General features: G+C 45.4%; 2 protein-coding genes across 2 annotated transcripts in view; one reads left to right on the forward strand and one right to left on the reverse strand.

Annotated features, from left to right (window-relative positions):
- PID1 (phosphotyrosine interaction domain containing 1) overlaps positions 1-20,308 on the reverse strand; it is a 78,787-nt gene extending 58,479 nt beyond the window's left edge. The window contains exon 1 of the mRNA XM_065748562.1: positions 20,226-20,308. Coding sequence (XP_065604634.1) covers positions 20,226-20,255 — 30 coding nt within the window. The 5' untranslated portion in view covers positions 20,256-20,308. The remainder of the gene's footprint in view (positions 1-20,225) is intronic.
- The window catches only part of ZBTB38 (zinc finger and BTB domain containing 38), a 308,794-nt gene continuing 290,180 nt past the window's right edge, over positions 2,190-20,803 (forward strand). The window contains exon 1 of the mRNA XM_065748557.1: positions 2,190-2,194. The gene's annotated coding sequence lies outside the window, so the exon portion shown is untranslated. The remainder of the gene's footprint in view (positions 2,195-20,803) is intronic.

Consider the following 20,803-nt stretch of genomic DNA (forward strand, 5'->3'; position numbering starts at 1 on the left):
TTTAATCAAAAGAGACATCTATTTGGCTGGGAAAAAAAAAAACCAACGCTGATGCAAAATGTTTGAACAGCTTTATATATTCAGTCCTCTACAACAAGACTGCTAAAAATTCCACTTGCACGAACACCACCGCCACAAGTAAATAATTGCCAAATAAATCCAGCAGATTGCCATGCAAAAACAGGCCTTCTATCGCTTAATTTGTGATAATGCTTTTTTATAGCATGTCTCTCTGCTCAGATTTGTGGCTTTTGTTATTTGCATTCTGACCACTAAGCCCAAGGGTTATCCACTGTATAGTTCACTTTTTCTTATATTTGAAACTCTTCATACTGCAGCCCTATTTTTGAACTGTGCTTATCTAAGCTATTTGCATGCATAATGGACATACAGTTCCTTCAAAAAAATCTCTGGGCCAAACTGATAAGTGATGTCAATGACAGTCATGTGGCCAAAAAAAAAAAAAAAAGGCTGATTCTGAACATTTGCTGATACAGCAGTAAGCAGGTAGTCTGCAGATGCAAGGTACATGGGTACATGCACACAGGGATTCAACATGAACCTCCAGCACTACGTCTGTATGAGTCAGCCCCAACTCTGCAGAGTGAGAGGAATCCACACAGGACTTCTGAAGCAAATCAGCCAAGCTTTGTTACAAGGAAAAGTCCAGCTCACAGTGTTTATTGAAGCTTCCTACCTTTGGAAGGGAAAGATAACTTATACAGCAATTAAAGTAAAGCAGACCCACAAACATGAATCATGAAGACCAACTCCTTTGATGGAATACCTTCAACAGAAGGGAAACTCAGTGGAAAGCTTCTATCAGATGAGAATGCAGAACACAGAATCATACAATGGCTGCACAAGGCTCTGCCTCATCTCCACTCACTTCCATCAGGATTCACATTGCAGCTGCTGAGGTATCCAAGAATGCCCACTGCAAAATCTTCACTATCAACATGCATTTTAAGAACATGCAGTACAAAATGTCCCAAAAGAGGGAACTTTGACTCCACATCAATCAATCACTACTGGTTTCCTTGCAATATACCAAACTTTAATCCAACTATAATATTTCTAGGCCTACGTGGCTCTAGTAGCAGAAGGTAATTCTGTTTGATTTTTATTTAATTTTAGATCCCAGGTTCTCTGTCTGGAACAGATTTTCAGATGACATTAGAAAAGCCCCTGAAATAACATAGTAAAGTTCTGCATGCACAGCTATTCACACAAGCCAAATCTACAGTTTTACAAGACAATCAGATAGATAAACATCTGTCTGCTCCATTCCGAGCAGCTGATGAGAGCAGGGGACCTTTGATCATCCAACAAAGCCTGTTCCCTCTTGGGTGCAATCCAGCAACCACCATAACAGAAATGTTCCAAGTTTTGCTTTTCACATCTTAAAGCGCTCATTGTGTATCACAAGCATCTCAGCATCATCCATATTACAAAGAGCACAACAGGGAAAATCAGAAATTGAGGAGCTACAGCGTCTCCCTGCAGAAATAGGAAAGCAAACTAACAACATTTTCTGTTGTTCAGGCTAGGCAGTCATATGCAGTACCTACCCATAAGGATGATGATAGTTTTCAACTGCTGAACAAGCAAATCTGCTTAAACACTGAAATTTACAAATGATTATTTGTACAGATAAAGATTAGAAGCCATCTAAAAACCATGGCATTCTGTGTCATACTCACACGTAAGGCTAAGAGGGAACCAGCTTCAACTAACACATGTAACAGGGCTGTAGCTGTCGTCTATATTTCCTGTAGCATCTGTAGAAAAGCAATCAGTTTCAACTCCTGCCCTATGACATGAGCATTTCCACTTCCATTATCACCAGTACAGTTTGAAATTAACAGGCTCTGGTGGCTGTCACTGATACTCCCAACTGAACAGAATAAAGCTGTTCCTGAAGCAGATTTGGGACTGCCTTTTCTGCTCAGACAGTAACCAAATCACAAATGCAGCTTACTGTGAAGTTGCCAATACTTAATAGTGTTTAATGGTGCAGCATGCATTTGAGTGAGGACAGGGCACAAGCATCCACATGAAGAGCAAATCAGTTCATTGGCTTCAGTACAGCTTCCCTCTGTGCCTTCCTCCCTGAATGCATATTGCGAACTGGAGAACAGGAGCAAGGAGCCCACAAGCTGTGTTTTATCTGCTGAATGAGCAGCTCAGAACAGTCACAAAACAGGAGATAATCTGAAGGCAGCAGAACCAACGAACACATCATGGAAGGAGCAGCGCACACAGGGCACAGCCAGAACTCAGCAGCTGCAAAGCAGTGGGGTGGCAGCACTCACAGCTCTGTCTGGCTGCATAGAACACTGCCAGCTGTTACGGCTATGCAGGGTCACACCACAGCCAGTCTGCCCAGCACTACAGCTTCACCACCCACAATTGGCGCAGAGAGGTTTCATTTATTTACATGTGCATACGCTTCAGAAGCCAGCAATACCAGGCCCATTTACCCCCAGCCCATTCAGTCTGTAGGAGACTTCCCCACTTCAGTGTCTGAACCGGTCAGGCCTTGGTTGCTTTTCTGCTTGGCACACAATCACATCAAGCTGTGGAGGAATTAGATTTTTTTTCTAAAAAGCTGTGTCTCAATAAATTGTCTTACCTCTCCTCCCTACCCATGTTCAAAGGATACTGCAAGGCTTCTGAAGTCATCCCCATTTGAACATTATTTTCAATCTGTATGTTTCAACCCTCAATCCTGAGTTCAATATGAAAAAAAGCACAGCAAAGAAACAAAGTTGTCTTACCATATTATATTCACTTAATAATCATAAGCAATTTCTCAGAGAAGTCCTCCAGGCACATTTTTAATGTTAAAGCAATTCTTGCTCCATTTTAACCATCCACTGGTACAGAGCTGATAGCCCAGCTCATTAAAAAGTGCAAGACCCTATTTCCAGAAATGCCATCATTTCTCAGGCAGAGCTTAGTCATGTTCCACTCAGTAGTCTGGCTGCACAGCAGCTGCCTCCAACACCCCAAATCCAGCACCAGGATCCCCACGCTTTGGGCTCAGGTGCACAACATCAGTGGCAAAACTTCCTGCTACAGCCAAAAACAAGGTATCTTCCACCTGCAGTTATGCAGAAAGCTTAGCTAGGTTTATAAATGCACCTGAGTAACAGCTCTTTCTTGGGGTTATGCATTTATAGTCATTTCACCAGCTGTAAAATTCATGACAAGGAAGACGATTGGAGAGGAAGCATTATAATCAGTTTTTTGAAACTTTACCATATTTACATAGCACATGAGAAAAAGAGTGACTAAGGTCAGTGTTCGAAACAGTGACAGAGCATATAAGACCATTTCTCTCACTTTGTGCTGCTGGAAATGGGCAGTTGGCTGGTTGACTTGATGTGCTGGCAGTGAGAGTACACACTGGGATCACTCAAATTATAAGTAAAGCAAGGAATTGGTACCTGGGATGAGACTCAATCCAGCCCCCAGATTTTTCATCTAAGGGATGACTCTTTGCTTCTCAGAAGCACTCCCAGCACTCAGGCAATGCTGGTTTTGGACTAGTGTGAGAGGGGAACGAACAACCTCTTCTACTCATTAGCAGGTATCCTTCCAATAAAATAAGCATCAGAGGAAAGTGGAAAAACATTACCAAGTACACATCAAGGACTATACCATGTATTTCATCAGGAAACTCAGGTGGTTCTTCTCATAAACAAGATGCTATCCTCAAATGAAACCTGGAATATCCACAGCATGTTCCTATTCTCCACCAACTTGGCAAGCATCACACTGCTCACTTAAGGCTTCATGCTTCTTTTGGGGGGAAAGAAGGAAAAAAACCCTTATTTTTAAATAAAGCCCACAAGAAGTTGATTAACTGCCCTTAAAACGTACTTGACAACCTCATTCCATTTCTTTGAGTGGCCCATACGTAGGGCAGATGAGTACAGTAAAAGATAATAATGCATTAAATAAACACTTCTGTTCAAAATCCATAAGCCTAGTTACGACTAGCTTGAGACATACAAATATCTGCAGCTTATTCAGTTTCAAATCCTCTGCTCTCAAAATGTCCATTCAGCAGCCTTGCCAGATATTGTTTCACAATACTACAGGCTCACTTATTCATAAACAAATCATTAACATTCTTGACATAAATCCATAGTGTACAACAAATCCCAGCTATGATAATGTTTTACTACATTTGCTGTGCCCATCGTGAATGGGAGTTCTGTTTTCACAAAAAAAAACATAAAACCACTACCCTCAACAAACAGAAGGCAAATTATTCGCTGTAAGAAAACCGCTGGGATGAAATGCCTATGCACAAATTACAAACTAATTATCAGGTTCATATAGTAATAAACCTTGTGCTCAGTTAGTGAGACTGGCTGTCACAATTTTTGCAAGAAAACTTCCTGTGAGGACTCTAAATAACGGAGAAACTCCAATAGTTAAATACGGCAGTGCAGACTTTTAGGATTTCCACAGCTATATGGAAAACCTTCTACATGTTCTCACTTCTCCAAACATGAGCACAAGAATTGCCTGAAAAGATCGCTGTAACGCCCTCCGGCATTCACACATCACTGTGGGCTTATTTACAGTTCTGTACCAGAGGTTTTCAGCCAAGCCTTGAAATGATCACGACCAATTTTATTTTATTTTTACACTTGTACATCAAAGCTTAAATCAGGCTAATTATAATGAGTGGTATAGCTTAATGAATGTGTTGGGACCAGCCAGCATATTCCCAATTAATAGACTGCATAGATGGCAGCATGGTTTAAATCAGAATTCCTCATACAACAGCCTACAGGTAGCAGCTCTGCAGAGGGTCCCATGTGGCAGTGTAGACTTCCCACCCGGCTGCAGCCTCAGCAGGGCAGAGGATTGCCTAAGGGCTGGGACCTCCCAGCACAGAGAAAGCGCAGGGATAAGGAATCCATGCCACTCAACTCACCAGTGCCTTCTCTGCCCTATTTAATGAACTAAGCACCTTTCTCACTGGCCGTATTTTAATAATTTTAAAATATAATTGGAGATGATTAAACTTTCCATTGATGCTCTTGGCAGACAAAGAGTAGATTCTCAAGAATTGGATTTCTCCATGGGTTGATAAACATAATGCAGACTGCTTTCTGTGCTGGCTGCCAGCTCGACGCAATAAATAAAAGATGTTTTCAATTCCGGAAGAGATACATGTGCACTGAAAGATTTAGTATTTAGCAAAAACCAAATGCTGTCCTGCAAGAAATTAGGCCTTGCTCTGCACTCGGAGCACAGCCCTATTGGCATGAGTGGCTGCTCATTCATTTTCAGTAAAAATACACGCATGGTTGAAACCGTGCAGAAGTGAGAGCCCTGCTATTTCTCTAAAAGTGTGCACATATTTACTATTACACTTCAGCATTTATTAGGAGCATTTCCCCCCTTTTCATTGTTCTGAATGGCAAGGCTTTTCTATTTGCAGCTTGCTTTACATCCAGATTTGTGACAATTTAACAGCAGCACACTGGCATACCAATACACAGAGCACAGGTAACTCGCAGGCCTGTGATGCTGAGTGCTGCTGTCCAACAAAGGAGAGCAAATTTACAGGACTTATTTATGGGTTTCACACATCTGTTAGGATGGAAATAATCAAAACTGAAAGAACACAGAAGATGAATACATTTCATAGATTTATAGGTTCATAAGGTTGGAACGGACCTACAAGATCATCTAGTCTAACCATCCTCCTATCACCATCCCTACCCACTGAACTACTAAATCAAATCCCTTAGCAAGGAAGATTTAGGAATCTTCGTCTTTGCCTCCAGGTTTCTGAGCATCTCAGAATCACTGTAATAGATACTGCTTGCAACGCTAATAGATACAGGAAGAAACCACCAACAGTTTAAGAGAAAATTGCACATAATCACACATCCACAGAAGCAAGGCTTTAAAGAAACCCCTGACTTATGAGGGTCAGGCTGAAGAGACACATGACTTAGGAGGCAAACAGCTCCACCAGGGAAAGCAGGCAAGAAGCGATGCAGTCATTTGCAGGATGGCACAGCACCAAAATGACAGCAGAACTCAGTTTATCCACACCCCTCTGCTCGTAACCTGAGTGCATCTGAGGACATTTTGCCGCTCATCTGCTCTTGCTGGGCTCCAAAACAGTTGGCACACATCCCCTCACCTCACCTATTTACCTCCTTCTATATGCCAGCGCTACATTTTGCACTAATCTAGTGCTTCAGGACAAAAAGCCAGCCTCCCAAGCCACAAGGCTCAGGCCCCTGCTCCAGCAGCAAGGCAGTCAGTATTTTACCAGCGACCTCAGCCAGGACCAGAGCCAAGCCTGAATCTTCAGACTGCCCTTTGCAAAATCTCAGCATCAGTGATACCAAAAGAGAAAACCAGCAGGTTGGTTATTTTTGCACCTCTGTTTATTAACACTGGGTACATAAAACAGGAGAAAACAAGAAGTGCTAGAAAAACACATACTGATGTTAACCACAATGGCAAACTGAAAGTATGCACCGAGCCTTCCCTTCAGCCAGGAAATATTTTCAAGCTGTTTCTTTTACAGCTAGTCACTGGTAGGAAATGCTTTTTAGACAGAAAAATATTTTCTTTTCCAGAAGACTCCATAAAATCCATGCACAGAGCACAGTGTACACTTGGATGAGAATTAGTTACTTGTTTACTACGGTAGTGCTATACACAGCTAATCCTCACACACCATCCACACAACTCAATTCGCCCACTATGTGAAGAGTGGTCTTGCTCGCTGGGAAACACAAGCAACACTGTAAAAGCCGAACAGCAATCTTAGAGCATCCAGGAGGATGTCCCCTGTACTCCTTCCAGTTTTTTTCCTGTGTAAAGATACTCCAGAATAAAATGTTACCAAATGTAATGAAATTGAGATGTTCTAATATATGAAAATAATGTCCTAAGCCCTGAGCTATTAATTCTGAAGAGCTGTGGGCTGTAGCTTATCATTATCATCTAGAAGCAAAGGATGGCTGTAACAGCCAATTTCATTTCTCCCCGGTGACTGAATCATGTGCTAGCTAAATCATTTATTAATGTCAAAGGCTGGCATTTTTCAATTAAGATAATGAGATTCCGGAGGCTCTGGCCATCTGAACCCTGTTTGTGCACACGTCTTTTGCCAATTAAAAAACATATATATAATGAAAGGAAGCAGCCTGAGTAACTGATTTTACTTAAAAGGAGTACTAAATACTAACAATTTAGCATTAATCCTAACATGTATCTATAGCTACATTCCAGGAATAAATATTTATACTCGCAACCACATGGTGTCAGGGTTAACAGGGGGTTAACAAGATATTAATCAAAACATGCACATTAGAAACTGGAACTGCCTGAAATCACCTCACTCCCTCTGCAGCTCCTCTGGCGAGGACCAAGCAGCCTTTGTCTGTCCTAGATCCTGGTGGATGGGCATGTAGCATTTCAAACACCACACGGAAGTTCAGCAAAATCACATCCGAGAAACAGCACAGTACCAGATCATTTGGTCCAAATATTGCTGAGAACTGGCTAGACTCCATATGCTCTATTCTAGTTTTATTTTATTTGCTTACAATTAGTTTGCAAGATACAGCGATGAACGAGAAAAGCTGTGCTCTCTGTTGACTTCCAGGTGTACAGAGGAGAACAGCACTGAACATTTCCTAGAGCAATCCCTGTGTTGGTACACAGGATCAGGTAAAACCCCCTGCAGAGCAGCCAGCCCAAGCAGCACAGCACAGTGCAGCACTCACAGCTTTAATAAAAGATCCCCTATCTTCAAACAACCCATACCACTGCCTTTTGACACCTGCTAACTGGGGTGAGACAAAGACACTACTCTTTTTTGTGGAAACTCCTGGACAGCCATAACAACTCTGTCCATGGCTCTGCAGCACAGCTGCAACGATTAACAATAACCAACCTCATAGCAAGACTCAAAACTCACAGCATCACTTCTCTATCTATATGGGAAGCCGTGTACCACACTGCCATTTTTGAAAGCAGACATTTTAATCTGATTTTGTTGAGCTACATATTGAGTTAGACAAGGGACTTGATTTTAAAATGTCTTGAAACAAAAAAAAATACAACAACAATTAACCTAAAAAATAACCAGATTGATTTTGGTATATTAGGGAAAAATATGCCAGTACTTTCATATTATGCTAAATACAGTTTTGAGAACAAGTTGGACAAGTGCTTTTCTCAGGATGAGGCAGACTGCTCTCTAACTTCAGCTCCATAAGGAAAACCAGGGTTGGCATTTTAAACCCTTTGAAGAAACAAACAGATGAAAATTTAATGAGAAAACATGAAAATAAGAAAAGGCATCGGAGAGAGTGTATTCACACATGAGAAATATATTTTTCAACTGAAAACCAAAAACATCTGCGGAAGGCAGCCCATGGCCCAGGGGAGGGCAGGAGGCAGCCATGGGCACAGCAGAGGTTGGGCCAGGAGCCAGAGATGCTCCAGCCTGCACCTGGGGACCCAGCACAGCACCCACAGAACCCAAATCACGTCCCCTTCCTTCACGGAAGGTAGGAGCTGAGTGACTGCCAGGTTTATTAATGCACCCACAAGTATTTCATGAAGTGGTTCCCCATCCCATCCTAAAGCAAACAGCCCCAGACTCACAGTGTGACACAGATGTTCCGGTCGGATACGTAACAGCCGCTTATCCAAACAGCACAGGGCTCAGTCACGAATGACCTCAGTAATGTAACGCGTTCCAAAAGGAGTAATACAGAAACGCTCAGTCTGGCTTCCCTAGACTGTGAACCCTTTCACAGACACATGTACCTACTTAAATAAAATAAAATAAAAATAACAGGTACGATTCGAACACTCAAATATACACAGTTTCTTCTCAAAGTAGAAGAAACCCAGAGCAGCTCCAATGACATTAGCAATGCCATTTAGATTTATTCCGACATTATCAAGATCTGAATTTGGACCAAGAAAACATCTGCAGATAGACAAAGTTTATCCCCACATGAAAAAAATGACATATATTTAGACATTAATGGCTTCTGAAATTCTCTAGCTTGATACAACATCGGTGATTTAAATGCCAAACCACATTCACTTGGTTTATCTTGGAAAGCTTCACATACACGTAAGAAAACCCTCAAACCATAACAGAGAAACTAAAGGTCAGACTGTTACTTTCAGAGCTGGCATAGTAAACTGCAGCAAAACCAGTTACGGACGTTTCCCTGGTTAATGCTCCGCCTTGCATGTGGCTATTTTTCTAATATCATGTAAGCAGCCACAAATATCTTCTGCTGTTGAGAAATAAAAATCCTAAATTTGAAAAGACAACGTAAAAGCCCTCTGGAAATCATTTAACAATATTTGTGTTTCTTGTAGCCAGCCAGAACTGAGCTGTTCCAGTGTGAGGTTTCTGCTGACAGGGCTGTGGGCTGGGCCATCCACAGACCCCTATGGTCCCCAGTCAGTGGCTCCGCTACAAGAGAACATTCAGTTGCCATACACCCAACAGCTGCACATAATCATAAAGCATTTCAAATTGGTCCAAAGCCTCTTTTGATTCTGATGAAGATGCCCAGACACCTTCACCAATCAAGACTCCACTGCAACCCTGTCCTGGGTACAGAAACAGCAGCATTTCTGGTCATGGGGTGCAATTTCTCAACCAGAATGTCCTTTCCAAGCAATGACCTCTCTGTATCACACTGCAACTATCACTTAAAACTCACCATCTCTTCAGAAATAACTTTCCTCAGGGAGCTGAGGAGAGAACAGTTAAATGGTTTCCTCACCTTTGATTATGAAAGGCAGCTTCCTTGGCACAAGGCTCACTGAACCCTACAGAGTGCCTGCCCTTCACCTCTCCAGACCCTGCACAATCCCAATGTTAGTAATCAAGCCATGTCCTGCACGAAGTCCCAACAGACACACAACAAGAAGTGATTTGAACTCTATTCATGGCAGCAGTTAAGCAAAACAAAACCCCTACTTAATTGGAATAAAATTACTCCTTGGAAATGTGCATCCCAAGCCAGAAGCTGTGGGATTGCAGAGGTGAGGCACAGGGAGCCACATGTAACCACAAAGCAACTAGAAAGAGGAAATTGAAGACAGCAAAAGGCAACAGGAAGACCCACTATGGCTCATACAACCCTTATAAACGTGGAATTCTTCCTTCTACATCAACTCAGGATTTTAGAGGTACAAGGTTAAAACACTGCCCTTTGAAAACGTTGCACATTCCAGAACCAAGCTTCAGGGCTCTTCAGTGCCTCAAAGCACAAAATCAAAACAGTCACTCACAGGAAAATGCTTCCTAACACTCCTTATAAGCCATTGAAAAGTTATATAGCCATCTCAAATAGCAAGATAGAAGTTAATAGATTCAAAGACATATCCCTACGTGCTGAGATAAGGTTAATGCACCCTTAATTCTAAGTGATTTAGCATTGATTCATAAAAGCAAACTGCCCAACCTGGCAGAAAACACAATCCATTCTGCACTCCTCTGCACTGACACTCCACCAACATGAGACCAAGCCAGGTATCTCAAATCAGCTTGCAGCTGCTGTCAGCTGGTCTCAATGCCATGCTCCTATGCTCATCTGTCATTGCTGCACCTGAGCTCTTCCTCCTGTTAGGGTACACCCACACCAGGTGATAGGGTAATGACTGGCCAGCACCTGGTCTTCTGCAGGGTGAATTTGGTCCTCCAAAAAACACCAAGAATACATATGAAATGAAATTTGTGGAGTTACACTCTTCAAAGCTGAAGGTAAATGTTATTTTCATTTGACCTAGAGCTGTGGAAGACAAACAGATATCCTGATATCCCAATAAACAGAGTATCAAATCCTGGCAGTATTTAGCCCAGGGACACCCATACTTTTCTTTATGTTTTAAACCATCAAGTCTGCTTCAAAACAGATTTGTAAATAACACCCATCTCAAGTGTTCCTCTTCTTCTTACTATCTTCCTAGCTGGATTGTTCCTGTGATTTTCCTGAATAATTTTACAGGGATTAAACTCTCTCCTTCCTAAATCCATGCTCACCTCATTCCTCAGCCCTGGCCAGCCTAGCTCAGCCAAACAAGTCGGACAATTGTCTTGCTATCTGCAGAGACAAAGCCTCCACCAGTCACAGAGTAAGTGCGTTTCTCCCTAGAAATAAAAGGAAACCGTGCTGACACTGAGGGGTAACACAAGGCACCATCCAGCAGCAGCAGTGCAGCAGGGTGCTGGCTGAACCCAGGCCTGGCTGTGCTTAAGCAGTAGTCCATGGGTTTGCTGCTTGCTCCATGGCATCTTTTAGCAGGAGTCACCAATGCTGTCTTTACTATCAGGGTTTTCCTAAACACAGTACCAAGCTCAGTGGCCCCTTTTAGCAAAACTGTTGAGAAGAAAAGTGCAACATTTTCAGAATATCCCTCCTTCTGATTCTAACCCAAACAGCAGAGCCCAGCTGTGAAAACTGAAGCCTGCAAAGACCCATGCTGTACAGTCTCCTCCAAAAAGGCACTGTGACAAGATTCAAGCTTCTACTTGTTTTTGGTTCTAAGTTATAGTTAGAACCGTATATAGTTACAACTGATTTATTGTCATTAAACCTGCTGGAATTGGATGTACAGAAAGCAACATGGATACTTTCAAATAAGCAAGCCAGGCAAACATCACAGAAACATCTCACTTCACATTCCACACATATGTATACGTGCTTCTAGGTCTGGGTTCACCTCTGCCTTAAAATAGCTCCAGGTAAGAAATATGTCTACCTTCCTGCTTTGGTACCAGGACTTAACACTGCCTGAGTCCCCTCACACACAACCCCATAAAAACTTCACTCAGCCCCTAGCTGCAAAGCACCCATTCTCCCTTCCTGGCTCTGACTCTTCCCTGAAAATCCTCTGAAAGATGAAAGCAAACCTCTGCAACCGTTTGCTGTGTGAGGAGGCTTGTGCCGGGCCTCCACCCCCAGCACTGTGTTGGCATAAATTCCAAAAAGTACTTTTCTTATCAAAAAAAAAAAAAGGGGGGGGGGGGGAATTAATATATTCCAGATGGAAATCTAAAAATAGGTGAAAGGTTCTATTAAATTATTGTCTCAAATCAGAGAAATAAAAACTTGTTTTTGGAACCCAATGGCTTTGCTGCTTGCCTTGGTGTGTTCAAGCTCCACGCTAGAACCAGAAGAACCAGCACAGCTGGACACAATGCTCCTCGTGGTAGTCCTGTCTCCAGCAAAAGGCAATGCTATAAAGCTCAGAAGAGTGAGGTTCAATACAGCAGGAAAGCCATCAAGCAAGATGTGCTACAGAGAACTTCCTGCTGCAGCCACGCAGAGGGAAAAGACTGCACCCACCCATCCCCTTTTTCTCTCAGCACCCCACTCTCAGGAAGAAGCTCAGCAGCATGGAGAAATGTTTGTTTGAAATGAGATTGTACAAACCTTCTCAATCCCCTGAAACAACCCAATACATTGGATTACTGCCCTAAAACCCACTCAGGCCCATCAATGTTCATATTGACACTGGTGGAGCGACTAGATCCCAATGCAAGACCTTCAGTGAAGCTGCTCCACCAGTGAGACCAGGCTCTGAACAGGACTTCTCCTCTCCAGATGCTGAATGAGTGGCCAAGATTTCAGAAGAGCTCAGTCCACCGGGTAAAAAGCTCTCTGGAAAAGCCTGGCCCCAAACAGAGGCTCTGAATAGTTGGAAACGTACTCCAGGGTCATTTTTGAGCACTTGAAACAAAACGTATGGAATATCCATCTCTCAAATCCAGAGGGAGCCTGGAGCAGGAAGAAAGAAACAGCCACAATTTGAGCTCCAGGACATTTAATTAACTTTCTATCTGTTTTCAGTGTTCTTGGCAACTCTCATCAAATATATCTGGGGAAAATGTTTTCACGTGAGGAGACATTTGAAAACCATCCGACAAGGCACAGACCCAACACTACGGAGGGGCAAGGCAGCCTCAGTACCACAGCACTGAGAGGCCTGCACTCACAGCATGGCTAGGTTTTTAAATGTCCCCCAGTGAGGTGGATGACAGTTAAGGCTGCTTGGAAAGCCATTAGCCAGCCAGAAGGGGAGTGGTACAACCAGAGGGTACCTGTGGCCTGGCACAGACTTCAGCCCCACACCTGAATTGTTCAGCGCAGGAGGGCAGGGGTGGCTGCAAGGGGAACAGAGGCCAATAGAGGGCACAGCAAAGTTTTTTAAGGTTCCAAATTTGCACTGGGGCTGTTACCAACAGTAACTGGCTCATCAAAAAAAAAAAAAAACAGTTACCAATTAAACACTGCTAACGAAAACAAGCATTGAGGTTCTTCACAAAGTGCAACACTTCAGAAGCCAGCGCTGAACTGCTGAGATAAGTACGGATCAGGGCATCAAAATCAGCCTTCTGAGTCTGTGCGCAATTTTGTTGAAATGCCATCATTAAAATAGGTATCAAGTATCAGAAATCATAGAATGGCTTGGGTAGGAAGGAAGCTCAAAGATCAGCTAGTGCCAACCCCCTGCCATGGGCAGAGATGCCAGTCACAAGGTCGAGCACCAGCTCAGGCTGCCCAGGCCCCATCCAGCTGGCTTCGAGCACCTCCAGGGATGGGGCACCCGCAGCTTTCCAAGCAGCAGTGCCAGCACCTTAACCCCATCTGAGTGAAAACCTTCACACAGACAATACCCAACTTGAATTTTTTTTTTTTTCATCAAAGATTTTGTGCATCAGGATTTTCCATTTTCAGTATTCAGCAAGAAAAATAAATCATGAAAGTTTGGTCTTTTCACTGACTCTTTACAATCTCCCACATACAAAATCTTTGCTGAAAGTGTTTTACGCACTTAATCAGGAATAGCCTAGCATAATAACATCACCTGTAACTTTCCAGCTATTATTTGAAGTGCAAATAAGTTCAATTATTATACATGAAAGTATTGTGCAAACAGAAGAGTATTAAACTCTGCCTGAAGGGATATTCCAGCTCCACATCCACATGCTCTCAGGCTGGGCTCTCACCCAGCAGCCACCACCACACAGACCCGAGCACGAAGCCCCTGCAGCCCTGCTGAAGGCTTGCCTGCTGCAGACCACACGTGAAAGGCTATGGCAGAGCTCTGGATCTGCTGCTATTAACTGCCCTACTGACCACCACCAAGGAACAGAAAGCAAGCAAGCAAACAAACAACAACAAAAAAGCAGTTAAAATCCAGAACTACTTAGGCTGAATGCTTTGGGCTTTGACTGCCTTTCTTCAAGGAAACCATTGATTTTTTCTTCATTTCTTTTTATTTGTCTTGGTCATCAAACAGGCTGTCAGCTTCATAAACAGAAACTAGTAGTACACTATAAATGAACCCTTGATCATTTCCCAGAGGACCTTCCTCAAGATAGTTGCTGATTTTTATTTTTCTTTTGGTCATAGAATGCATCCCAAAATTAGCATTTTTCCAGAGCCATTCATTTTCTACAAAGAATAAACAACGTAGAAAAAAGGCACAGGCTAAGTGGTGCCAGATGAGCTTGCTGCATTTCACGCAGCTTTGTTTGAAAGGTCTCTGACTGCTGCAAAGTTATAGTAGCAAACTGGTATAAAAACTTTGATGCCTGAAAGATTTCCTGAAGCTATATGATGCCAAAACACTGGGCTGTGAGACTCCCTGAACATTTGCATCCACATGACTCAAGCTTAAATTTCAAATACTTTTCACTTTTTCCTTCTGACATAATATTTAATAAAACCAGAGTTCAGTAGTAGTATCAGCCCTGCTATACATGTCTTGCAGCAGTTTCTGTCTAGACAGCTGTTTGTGTGCTTTACACTTACAATCTGTTTGTGTTTGTTTTAAAGAGGAGCTATTCCATATGCTGCGAAAATTTGAAAAAACAGTGTCAACTGACTGCATCCTGCATTTTTCAGTAGACATGCATCTGAATGCTGCAAATATAAAAGCAAGATGAGAAGTTGATTTGAAAGCACCAATAGCATCTCAAATGACATTACATCTAAACAGATGCAGAGACATTGCCATAAAACTGGTGACAGAGACAAGCACACCGCAACCCAATTACCTCGAAGCCATCGCACAGTGCTCTGCACAGAGCTGGCTTTTCTTCAGGGAAGGGTTGCAGTGTTCCTGAAACTGGAAAGGTGTTTGATCTGTATCCTGGGTGGCAGTGGAGGCATATAATCTGCGTGTATTTAGCCACAGTCTGCCAGCCCCAAGTCTGAACGCATCAGTAGATTCAAAACATGTGGCGATGGGGCACAAGGAATTGAAGCAAAACAAGCAACATGTACAGCATGCCACCTGGGAAGGCAGTGTTCATGGGAGGTGGAGGTCATGCAGCAAGATCCCAGCACCCATTTTTGCACCTTTTTTACTTGAATCAATAGCTACACTGAGTTTTTATCTCTATCTGAATGGTGTGGAGTTAAATAACATCAGAGACTCAAAGATGATAAGAGAGCAATTCCACAGAAACATATTTCCCAAGGACTTTGCAAGAGCTGCGCAAGTTATAGAATTAACAAACTAAGTCTTTGAGCACAAGGAGTCAAACACGCACCAGCAAAGAAGGGCCTGAAATGTCCTGCTTTGCGTCACTCAATTTGCTTTGTCACACCCAGCTACCCAAAACCACCTCTCACTTTATTTCACAGCGCATTAGAAAACATTTGGAACTGTGCTTAAAGAAATAAATAAATTCTAGTAGTATGAGAACACACTGCAGCCATATGCTATTAAATCTCTACCCAGAAACAGCCCAAAACTGCAGGCTTTGGTAAGAGGATCAGATTTCCAGGTGAAAAGGGAGAATCCCCACCTTGCTGTTTGCACACAGAAATGAAGTTTACACTCAGCTGCTGGATGGTGTTGGAGAGCAGGGACAACGGGTTTCTCTGCCCCTTCAGAGGTATGGGGCAGGAAGCAAGCAACTAATCAGCCAGAGGTAGGAGCTTGCCCAAGAAAAGCATCTGAAACAGGCAGCAGCACAACATGGAATGGGAGCAGGCAGTGCCGCTTTTGTGAGCCCACCAGCAGCACCACCATGGGGCGAGAGCAAGAGCCATCCCCACAGTGAGGGCTTGGCACAGCTCTGTGCAGGGATGGCCAGGGTTACAGCACTGCTGTGTCTCTGACTCCTGGAGAAAATGTACTTGGACACAGTGATCCTCTGCCCACATGTGCTAGGAAAAGCAGAGAGACTTATAAACAGGGCTTACGGACAGCCTGAACTCGGAAACTATGCACCCCCCGGGATTTATTATCTAGAAACAATGTCTGGCATCAAGCTTCCAGGAAAATTTAGGTTTCAAAGCAAATACCAGTCATCTCACAGACAGGCCAGTGGAACTCTGCTAAGACCTTGGTTGTTTTCAAAAAACACTTCTGAGCCCTCACAGGAGCAGCACTGCAACCAGCAGCTCTGAAATCCCAGCTGTGACCCTCACATCCCAAACCAAACATGGAGGGTACATTTGGAAGTGATTTTAAAGATTTCAGAAGAGTTTCAGCTTTATTTCAACCAAGGACACCGCCACACATGGCCAAGACAAATATCAGGCAGCCTTGCCTGTGACCACCATGGTGCTCTGCCACAAACGCCGCAATGAGCCCACGCACAGATGGCACAGGGCACCCATGGCTGAGCCTGGCAGTCCCTGTCAGCACAGCAGCCCTACCACACACATCGCATCCCAGACCCAGCTCTGGCAGATGGGGCACCCATATGTCTACTGCTTTCCCCCAGTATTTGCCTGAACACAAACCAGCAACACTACCGCAGAAATCAGAGCAGGAAAAGTTTTCATAAGAGGCACAAAGAGGATCTCTCTTACACTGAGCATGAAAATTTTAATGCCTATGTTGCCTGCAAAATCACAGATCTCGTAAGCACCACACTAGAGCCCACTGATACCTGCAGCACAGTCCTGCAGTGTCCCATATAAGTAAGTCATGTTGCCAATGTCACTATGGGAGAAAGAATGGCAGAAAGGGAAAGGGAAGGAACTGCTGAAGAAAAAGTGGTATTGTATCTTCCAGGAAATTCTAGAAACCTGGATATTTACATTTTTCTTGCTTATTCTTTAAATCCATTGAATTCCATTAGGTACTCCACTGGGAGCCTGCTGAGATTCTTGTATGTGCTCAGCCAAAGCCAAAAACTTCAGCACAGACCATGAAACTTGACAGGAGCTAGTACACTTGGAATATAAGCATATTTTACATGAGAATCCCCAGATCAGAAATATGCAGCCATGTTACATACTATGTAGGACAGAGGCAGGAGACCCACAAGCAACAAATCACCACATGCCTACAGAAGAAGGCAAGTGCCCATCACAGCTGTCCTCAGTGGGCAGAGCAGAGCTGACCGAGGCAGCCATTTCCACAGCTGACTCAGACACCCTCGTAGAGAACCAGGCCAAAAGAAATACAGAGAAAAATGAAAACAGTCATTGCCATTTTTCTTAGCAGAGCTATAGAATCATAGAATGGCTTAAGTTGGAAGAGACTTTAGAGACTATCTAGCTCCAACCCCTCTGCCATGGACAAGGTTGCCCTCATCAGCTAGGGCTGCCCAGTACCCCATCCAACCCAGCTTTGAACAATTCCAGCAATGGGACATCCACAGCTCTTCTGGGCAGCATTGCCAGGGCCTCACACCCTCTGAGTTAAAAACGTCATCCTAACATCTAACCTAAATCTCTCCTCTTTAAGTTTAAAGCCATTTCCCCTTACCCTTTTACTACCCCTTCAAGTACTTGAAGGTACTATAGCATGGACTAATAACAGACCTGCACTTTGCTACAGCTGGAGGTTGATGCAAGATGCATCTGGGTCACACTGACATCATATAGAACTCATGAAAACATTGAGCAAGTGACCCCTGCTCCACACTTCCTGCACTCATACATCAGTTTGATAAACAACCTACAAAAGACAGCACCAGAATTGCTATGGTCACCCCTGAACACAGCTGCTAAAGTGCAACATGGCATAACTGTAACTGTAGAATACATGAACATGGAGTGCAAGGCACCAACTCTACCCAGTACCACAATACCCAAAGAAGCCCTTGTTTCAGTCAAGATCCCATGCCCAGCACCCTCCCTACTCATGACAGGGAAGCAGGAGCCTCACTGAGCACCCTGGTGGCATGGAGATCTGTTTCACATCATGTGGGCAGTAAGAGACAGACAGCCTGGGACAAAAACATGGGACACCTGAAACTGGACTGAGATGTTGACATGGAAAGAAGGGGAAAAAATGAGTATTTGTGGTCTTGCACAACTCCCTCTGGGAGGGCCAGGCAGCACTGCCAGCAGCTCTGGCCAGGCTGGTGATGCACAACACAGGTCTTCTTGGAGACAGACATAGAGATCGGGCTATTTCAAATGACGGCATTTCAAATTAAAAATGTAACAGAAAAAGGCATCCAAACAAATTGGGAATATCATTCTATCACCCACACAACTCTGGCTCGTGTGTACGTCCAACTTTCAATTATGAGATCGCTTGCCAGTGACTCAGAGCACCCTTCCTACTTGATGGCACACACTGCACTCACTTTGCCCACTGCTCACCGTGTTGCTGTTTAACCTCTTGTCAGAGGGCAGAACTCCTAAGGGCTGGCTTCTTGCAGCTTTCCAAGGCCTTCCCCTTCTTCCCACGCCAGGAACTGGCAAACAAATCATTTAAAACTGCACGTTTGGATCACACTGTGTTGTTTTTTTGACAGACCTACAGCTCTTCACACACTTTCCAGCAGTTCCCAATGACATACATGCACTCAGCATTTAGGGCAACCTGAGCTGGCCAGAGCCTCCAGGTAGAGCCATCCAACAGCAAGGTGCACAGGTGGATGCCCACTGCTGCGTGGTGCAGAGCCCTGGCACGTCCCAGGGCACAGCCTCCCCTGTCCGTGGGCCTCCATTGCTGAGAGGTATCCAGAGCAGCCCTCTCGAGCAGCCTCAGTTCCTCACAGCATGTGGTCATGTCCATGGCCACGGGATGCAAAAACACAGTCCTCATGGGCTGTAACATCGGGAAGGTGAATAAGACACACTGGTACTTTATGAAGCATAAGCACTCAATTCTTGTTAGCCTCCTGTTGGCATTATCACCTGTTTGTTACATTGGATCTCCTCAGTTTCAGCACCTGAGTGCTGGAAGCCAGGCCAAGCAACCCAGGCAGCGCATCACTACCAACCCAGCACTCCCCTTTTCCTTCGCCCTGCTCCACTTCTCTCTCGTCCCAAGTGCCGTGTGCAGCCCCAGGTCCCTCCTCTGCAGCATCCCCCAGCAGGTGCAGCAGCCCCACAGTGGGCCCAGGGTCCGCCCTCCACCCCGGGTCACCTCTCTGTGTGAGGTACCCAAGGGCTTCTGGACAGCGCGGGGAAACAAACAGCTCACAGTGCGTTTACATAACCCCTGTGCTGAAATCCATAAACCATCACTTCTATCCTCAAAAATCAAGTTTGTCATCTCAGAGAAAAGTACACATTTCGAGAAAAAATGATCGTTCCCGTTCCCAGTTGGTGAGGATCGCAGCCCACAGACCTGCTCAGCTTGGCTTCAGGAACAACTCAAACCAAACCCCTCAATGTTCTGCTTGCGGGTATCAGAGCAAACTCTACATTCTGCCGACGCAGTTACGGACCGGTCACTGCACGCAGCTAAGGCAGACCCCGCGCTCGCTCGGAACGTCCGCTCGTCGCTCAGCGGACACTTGCTCTGCGAGCCGCAAGAAGTCGACACAGTGAAACTACAAAGTGAGTTCGATTTCTTCTCGCGTGTCTCACACCTCACCCCGATTTTATTCATACGGAGACACGCACAAAAGCGGACATCAAGAAGAGACGGCAGAGCTGGCGCCCGGCCGGCCGGGTCGCGCTGCCCGGCCCCGCACCCCCGGGGGCAGCGGCTCCGCACCCCCGGCCCCGCTCCTCTCCCGCCCCGCCCGGCGCTGCCCACGGCCGCGCCCAAACCCGCAGCGCCCGCGGCGTCCCGGGCGGGGGTGGCCGGTACCGGAGCCCCTCCGGGAAGCGCCGGCGGCGGGGCAGCCCCCGCACAGAGCGGCACGGCCCCGGCGGGCCGGGAAGAAGTTGCGGCGAAGTCCCGGCGCTGCGGCAGAGGGACGCCCCGCCAGCCCCGCCGCCCGCCCGCGGTCTCGCCCCACCCGCGCCTACCTGCAGCCGCTCCGTGGCCGGCTGCCACATGGTGCCGGGCGGCGGGAGGCGCTGCCGAGCGGGCACCGAGCGCGGCTCTGCCGGCCCGCTCCGCTCCGCGCTCCGCCCGCCGCTCCGCCCTCGCTCCTCCCACGCGTGGCCGCCGCGGGGGCGGGAGCCACGCGCGGACCCGCGCAGCAGCGGCGCCGCGGGTGGCGCAGCGGTCCGCGCGGTGCGTGCATCCCGGCAGCGGGCACCGCGCGCGGAGCTGCCCGGGACCGGCGGTGCCTCCTTCGTGCAGCGCGCTGCCCCACGCGGGAACGGCCGCGCGGGGATGTGCAGCCCCTGGGGCCGAGCTCAGGAAGCGATCGATGACATTCGGGTGACTTCATGTCACGGGCTCACCGAGATGAGGTCATTCTTACCCAGACTTTCTAATATTTTAATCCGAGCATCATTTTTATGGGGTATCTGAGCTGTTTTGCATTAGAGCAGCTCTGTGCCCAGCCGGTATTTTGCTTAAATAAATAGTGGGAATTAATATTTCCAGGATGTGTGCCGTGTTCCAGAATGTGCTCGTAAGAAGATACGAAAGTTTT

Source organism: Cyrtonyx montezumae, unplaced genomic scaffold (genome assembly GCF_038088225.1).
Source record: "Cyrtonyx montezumae isolate F1298 unplaced genomic scaffold, pur_monq_1.0 scaffold_5, whole genome shotgun sequence".
NCBI lineage: Eukaryota > Metazoa > Chordata > Aves > Galliformes > Odontophoridae > Cyrtonyx > Cyrtonyx montezumae.